This window comes from Monodelphis domestica, chromosome 1 (genome assembly GCF_027887165.1).
Source record: "Monodelphis domestica isolate mMonDom1 chromosome 1, mMonDom1.pri, whole genome shotgun sequence".
Lineage (NCBI taxonomy): Eukaryota > Metazoa > Chordata > Mammalia > Didelphimorphia > Didelphidae > Monodelphis > Monodelphis domestica.
In genome coordinates, this window is record NC_077227.1 from 30,134,155 (window position 1) to 30,140,936 (window position 6,782).

Sequence of the window (6,782 nt, forward strand, 5' to 3'; positions counted from 1 at the left end):
CTGTGCAAATTGTTACATAATTGTTCCATAAGAAACAAAACAGTAAAATCATGTTTTAACTCTAATTGTTTGAAGCATAAAAGCTACTTAAATTGTAGAACAAAACAAAACAAAAAACACCCAACACTTCTGACTTTCAAAGCTGACTGAAGAATCATTTTCAAATATTAGCCCAATGACTGCAATGTTCCCAAAGAGGAATGAGCTGCCTTCTACTGGAATTAGTTCCCCATCATTGAAGCCTCAGGTGGAGGCAGGGTGACCATTTGTGAGGGACGTTACAGGGACAATTCCTGGTCAAAGACAGGTTGGGCAAGATGGCTTTGGAAGCCCTGTTCTGCTCAGAGATTCTGAAGCCTTCCAACCCAAATCAGCATTATGGGCAGTGCCAGTGGCCATTGCCACAGAAGCATTGCAAGACTACCAGGAAATCAGCAGTACTAATTAAAAAAAAAAGAAACCAAGGAATGCCAATGTTTTATTAATAGTTTACAAAAATCTATATTTTAAATCCTATATGGAAGCTGATTAAAAAAATACAGAGAATTTATGCCCATAATACCCTACCCCAAAAGTCTAAGGTTTTTCCTCATGCACACACACAAACATCACAATATAGCAGAAAGTAGTTGCTTTGACAAGTGAGTTTACGTAAAGGTTCCCATCAGTTGCACAAGGTGGAATGGGCTCCATTCTGAGCATAGACAAGAAATATACATTTAAGGAAAGCAAAGGGAATCCATAACTTGATATGAACATGTCAAACTTACAAAGTTTACCCAAGTTAATTCTCTGAGGACTAAAGCTGCAGGACAGTCTCATCAGATTTTTTTTCTGGAAGGTTGAATTCCTTTCCCCAAAGCAGTCAGTAAAAGAGTAGGAAAGATGGAGGGAAAGTCCTTGAACTAATTTTCATGATGGGTTCATTTCAAATTTCCATGGCAAGCAATGAAACCTCTCAAAAGCTGGATTCTGTGCTCTATCATTTCTACATCAATGTGGGGAGGGAGGGGGGACAAAGTTCCAGGATTCTCTGGTTTGTTTTGTTTGTTTTTAAGCTATAAATTGGCTGACCTTCTGGAGATGCTCCCAAACGGAATCTATTCCTAGGATTCCACTTCAAAGAATGAAGCTGCCAAGCCCCGAAGCGCTAGCTCCCTTCCGGCAATAGGATGAAGGGCATCGAATGGCCTTAATTGGCCATCTGAAAGGGTTCGGGCTGATAGCCAAAGAGTCTTTGGGCGTAGTGCTCACTCTCGCCGGGCAGCTTGGGTCCCACGAGGGGGTGGTAGCTGTCCTGATTGAAGTGCTCGCAATGAAGATGAATCCAGTCCCTCTCGGAGCTGTATCTCTCAGCTTCAGCCAGGATCCGAGTCAAAGCCATGATGTAGCTGAGGGCCATCTGCAGCGTTTCATACTTAGAGAGCTTTTTATCCTGGCCCCACTGGGGGACCACTTTCCGCAGGCGATCAAAAGCCGTGTTGAGCCCTTGCATCCGCCGCCTCTCCCTGGCATTGGCCGCCAGCCTTCTCCGGGCAGCGTTCTCCATCCTTTCAGAGCTGCCCTTGCCTGCACACTCGAGGCCACCTTTGCACTGGGGCTCAGGTTCCACGGTGGAATCCAGGCAGTTTGCCTTGCAGGATTTCATACCTAAGAAGCTTTGACTCACAGCACCCTCTCCCCAAAGTTGTGGCAGCAGAGAGACCGGAGGGGAGGGGATGGGCCAGGGAGTCTTCTCTTTTCGGGAGGAAACTCTTTTACCTCTTCTCAATGTGGCCCACCTTGAACAATGAAGAAGGGAACTTAGAAGAAAGGCAGTTCATTTGGGGGAGAGGAGTTTGCTGTCTTAAGGCAGAGGTTCAAGGCTCTGCCCAACTGGATCGCTAGCCTGATGTTTCTTCACTTCCCTGAATTTAAGGGAGATAGAGATGCTAAACAGAGCTCCATCTTCCCCAAGTCAAATTCTAAAGAACAAAAGGGTTTTTCTCCTCCGCGGTACTTTCGGGCGTGAAATAAATTTAGTTTGATGATTAGAGGTCCTTTTGATTCTCAAGGAAAGAGTCGCTTTTCAGGAGGGTGTCTTCTTTCAGAAAGAAAAAGAAGAAAAAGGAGAGAGAGAGAGAGAGAGAGAGAGAGAGAGAGAGAGAGAGAGAGAGAGAGAGAGAGAGAGAGAGAGAGAGAGCTTCTTGGTAGCAAACACCACTCTCTTCGAGAAAGAGGAGGAGGAGAATTTATAGCAGAGGACTGGAGGATTGAACAGGTGGTAGCAGGTGGGCTGGCGTCCCCCTGCCTCTGTCTCAGCACCTTCCTACCCTGGGAACTGCAGGGGGGGGGGGGGGAATCCTAGCAAAATCCTGACAATTCTGCCTTCGTCTGTTGAAGTCTCTCCAAAGCCATGTCTGTCCAACCCTAACAACACACCATCTGGAGCAGCCTAGCTGTCCCCAAAAGAATAACAACAGTCAGGGAAGGGAACAAAAAAGACCTTTCCTCTTGGATAATCATTTTCCATATCAGCCATCAACATTTGTAACCAGAATTAAGCAAAAGTCTTTTTTTTAATTATTATTAGAAATTATTTGCTTTGATATTGATTTGAGGATGATGTATTTTGGTGGCATTTTAGTATATGAAAATTTGGCTTTAATGGAAGAAGAAACTTGACCCAAATAATGTTGATTAAATATATTGAACCCCCTGATTAAGTCTATTAGATAAATGGGGGCAAAGAAGAAAGTTTTAGCTAATATAATTTCAGAACAGAAATTTTCTTGTAAGAATATTAGTACCTGTTTTTTTCCAGAAATATTGATAACATTTCAAAATGTTTGGCATATGTAGCAAATACTTTCATTTATTCCTAAAAAGATTGCATCAAGACCAGGGCAAATAAATTCAGTACTCATCCTCGTTTCTTATTATGCAGATTCATGAATAATATGTGTTATACACATGCAAACTTCGAGTATGGGGAGTTTATTTAAAACTGAGATTTTTAAAACCTATGTAAACTAATCATACACATTATCCAAACGTGCATTATCCCAATTTATAAATAATTTGTGTCCCAAGAAGTTTAGAATAAGCTCTTTCATGCTACAAGAAACGTTCCTTTTTCCCTTATGAGACCAATAATTAGCAATCCATCTGGAAGAGGCATGTCAAAACTACGTGGGTATTTAATTTCTTTTGAACCTACTCCTAAAACAGCCAATGTTTAATTTGTTAATTAAAGAATAAAAACATGAGATTGACAGGGGGAAAACAATTAAATTTCCTATTTCATCTCTCCTCAGCTTGTTTCTAATTTCTAAAATGATGGAGAGGTTTAAAGAAACCTTCCAAAGTAACTCTGAAAGAGATGGGAGGGGCAAGAAGGAAGAGAGGGAATTTGGAACTCAAAAATTTTAAAAGTTAATGTTTAAAATTTGTTTTAAGTCATGGTTGGAAAAAATAAAATAAGTTGAAATATGAAGAAAAAAAAAGAAAAGAAACCCTGCACCCCTACCTACAGGATTCCTGGATTCTTCCGGGGAAACAGTCGGGCTCTTTCTTCCCCCTTCCTTTTGAAATATGGATTATGTCAGTATGGAATTCAGACTTACTATTGAATTAAATTATCAACGCGCACTCACAAATTGGGAGCTTTTTCCTGAGGACTTGTACCTTCTCCCTCCCACTATTGTTTTCCCTGCGACTTTGGAGTTCCTGTCTCCCCAGGGACAGTTGATTAATCCCCGGTTGAAGCCCAGATAATGAAGTGTAGTTGAATAATAGGAAGACAAGGGGATACAATTGGACATTAATGGACTCTGGTCTAACAGATGTTGGATGCAGGCTGTACGCTCCTCCCTGTGCCTTGGCCACTATGATGAGAGTATGGTAGTCCTGCTATGATGGGAGTATGACAAGACTTGGTTACCAAATTATGCACAATGCAGTTCAGATTTTTGTGGAATTCTGGCCAAATGTTCTTATTGTCTTTCATTAGATCCCTTTCTCACAGGAACTCTCTCTGTCTCTGGGTCTCTCTTTGTCTGTCTCTCTATCTCTTTCCTTCTCTTTCTCTCTGAGATGCCCAAGGAGCATCACATAGTAAGATAGTCAAATGCTACACTGGGACTCTATCCTGAATTTTTTGTCCCAAAGTATCTACCCTTTCAGGACCAGGTCATCAGGTGTCTTTCTTAAATTAGAAGATATGGTATTTGCTTAGTATTCACAGAAATAGTGTAAAAAGAACTAAGAAAAACATAATCCCATCCCCTGAACATGACTATACATCAAGGACTCTTGAAGTTTTTAGTGTCATAGACTCTTGTGGAAGTCTAGTGAAGCCTAGTAACCCTTTTTGGAATCTTGTTGTCAAATACATAAAATAAAGCACATAAGATTATAAAATCATATTGAAATGCAGTCATCAAAATTTTTATTCTAGTTTCACAGACCCGTAGTAAGAAGTCCTGTCATACAAGCCATAGGAATTCTGGCTCACAAAGTCCTTATGGATTTAAATAGTGGTGCCAAACTCAAAGAGAAATAGATTCCTGCAGGCCACATATTGATTTAGAAAACCACAAATTAGCATTATCTGTGTTGTGTTATATTTGTATTCATTTAATTAAACATTTCTTGATTCCATTTTAATCTGGTTCAGGTGATTGTTATAGAACAGTAATGGTGAATCTATGGCACAGGTGCCAAAGATGGCATGTAGAGCACTCTCTATGGGGATGCATGCTGTCCCCTCCCCAGACTTTGTTACTAGAAAAGCAGAGGGACTCAGGGCAGAGTTGTTCCCCTCCCCCTCTCCATGAACCTGAGGACATTCCTCACTTCACCCACCCCTCTGCCCAGCAGCTCAACAGGTGCGCTTCCTCCCTCCCTTGTCTGGGGTAGGGGATTGGGGGTGGGGCAAGGTGTCAGTCTCTGGAGGGGCAGGAAAGCATTTGGTCTAGGGGGTAAAGTGGGGGTGAGGCCCAGCATTCCATCTCTAAAAGGTTTGCCATCACTGTACTAGAAGTCTTGCTGACTCAGTTTGACACCTCTAGGTTTAGATGAGACCACAGACCTGTAGAATCAAGTTGGAGCAGGAAAGGGTCTTAAAGGGGATCCTTGTTGAACTCTCTCATTCTATACAAAAGAAAACAAAGGTCCTAAGGGGAGAGGTGGGTCCAAGTGGTTTGCCAGAGTCACTAAGCAAGTTCCAACAAAGCAAAATCAAGAGTCAGGGTTTTGGACTCTCAGATCAGTATTTCGTCTGAGTACTATTGTGGGTGACATAAGGAATAAAGAGACCTCAGATTGTCAAACTTGTCTTGGGGTTGAACCCCACCATGGCTCATAGAGGATAGCATCTTCTTCTATGGGGACATACCCTGCTGGATGATCCTATAACAGTGTCTCCTATGTCTCATGATAGCAAAGCTCTTCAGAGATCTTGAGAGCGTCCTTGTATCGCTGCTTCTGACCTCCCTGTGAGCATTTGTCTTGTGTGAGTTCTCCATAAAATAGTCTTTTAGACAAATATGTGTTCTGCATTCAAATGATGTGGCCAATTCATCAGAGTTGTGCTCTCTGCAGTAGAATTTGAATGCTTGGCCATTCAGCTCAAGAAAGGACCTCAGTGTCTGGTACTTTATCCTGCCAGATGACCTTCAGAATCTTCCCAAGACAATTCAAATGGAAGTGATTTCATTTCCAATCATGGTCCAGGTTTCACAGACATGCAACAATGAAGTCAGCACAATGGCTCTATCAACCTTCAGTTTGGTAGGCAACCTAATACCTCTTCTCTCCCACACTTTCTTTTGGAGCCTCCTAAAAAGAGTTAGCACTGATTCTGTATACATTAACCTCATCATCTATATGTGTTTCCCTGGAAAGTAGACTGCCAAGGGAAATGAACTTATCCCCAGCATTCACAGTTTCTCCATTTGCTGTAATTCATGGTTCCAGGAATGGATGGTGCTGTGCTGGCTGGTGGAGAATCTCTGTTTTCTTGGTGTTATCAGGCCAAAATGAGTGCAAGTGGCAGAGAATTGAACTATCCAGGATCTCTCCAGGGTTGAAAATGTTGGATTGGAGGACAGCAGAGACATAGGGGCCAGAGAGGTAGAACTGAGAGACATTGGCATAGAGATGGTCATTAAATCCATGGGAAGTTGATGAGCTCAATAAAGTGGTCTAGAGGGAGAAGAGAAGACATCTCAGGAGAGAATCTCTAGGGACACCAGTAGATAGAAGGCATGATCTGGAGGCAGAGCCATCAAAGAAGACAGAGAAGAAGCAGTCAGATAGTTAGGAGGAGATCCAGGAGACAGTGGTGTCCCTAAAACCTGGAGAGAAGAGAGTATCAAGAAGAAAAGAGTATATGTATGTCAAGGGCTACAGAGAGGTCAAGGAGAATGAGGATTAAGAAAAGACCACTGGATTTGGCAGCCATGAGATCATTAGCAACTTTGGAAAGAGGAATTTCAGCGAGACCCAGGAGAGTTCTCCTGAATAGATGTGGATTCAAAATGTGCCCCAACAAAATTTAATGGATCAGCCTATTCCTAGGAATCTGAGCAGTTCTGACTGATGTTGAAGGGCAATTAGGTGACCACCAGAAGAAAGAGGGGGTGGCCTTAGGACCTAGAATTAATACTATCTGACATCTGTATAGCATTCAAAGGTTTGTAAGGCCTTTTACCTCATTTAAGCCTCAGCACAACCCAATGAAGAAGGTAACAAAAGTAATGTGATGCCCATTTTACAGATGTAGCCAAAAGAGAGGCAAA

General features: G+C 42.2%; 1 protein-coding gene across 1 annotated transcript; it reads right to left on the reverse strand.

The window, feature by feature from the left end:
• Positions 1–991: 991 nt before the first annotated feature.
• Positions 992–1,754, reverse strand: ATOH7 (atonal bHLH transcription factor 7). Its single transcript, XM_007478261.2, has one exon. The coding sequence runs from the start codon at positions 1,646–1,648 to the stop codon at positions 1,193–1,195; it is 456 nt and encodes a 151-aa protein (XP_007478323.1). The 5' UTR covers positions 1,649–1,754; the 3' UTR covers positions 992–1,192.
• Positions 1,755–6,782: the final 5,028 nt, after the last annotated feature.

Coding starts and splice junctions, on each gene's coding strand:
- ATOH7 (XM_007478261.2), bottom strand. CDS start 1,648: ATGAAATCCTGCAAGGCAAACTGCCTGGATTCCACCGTGGAACCTGAG.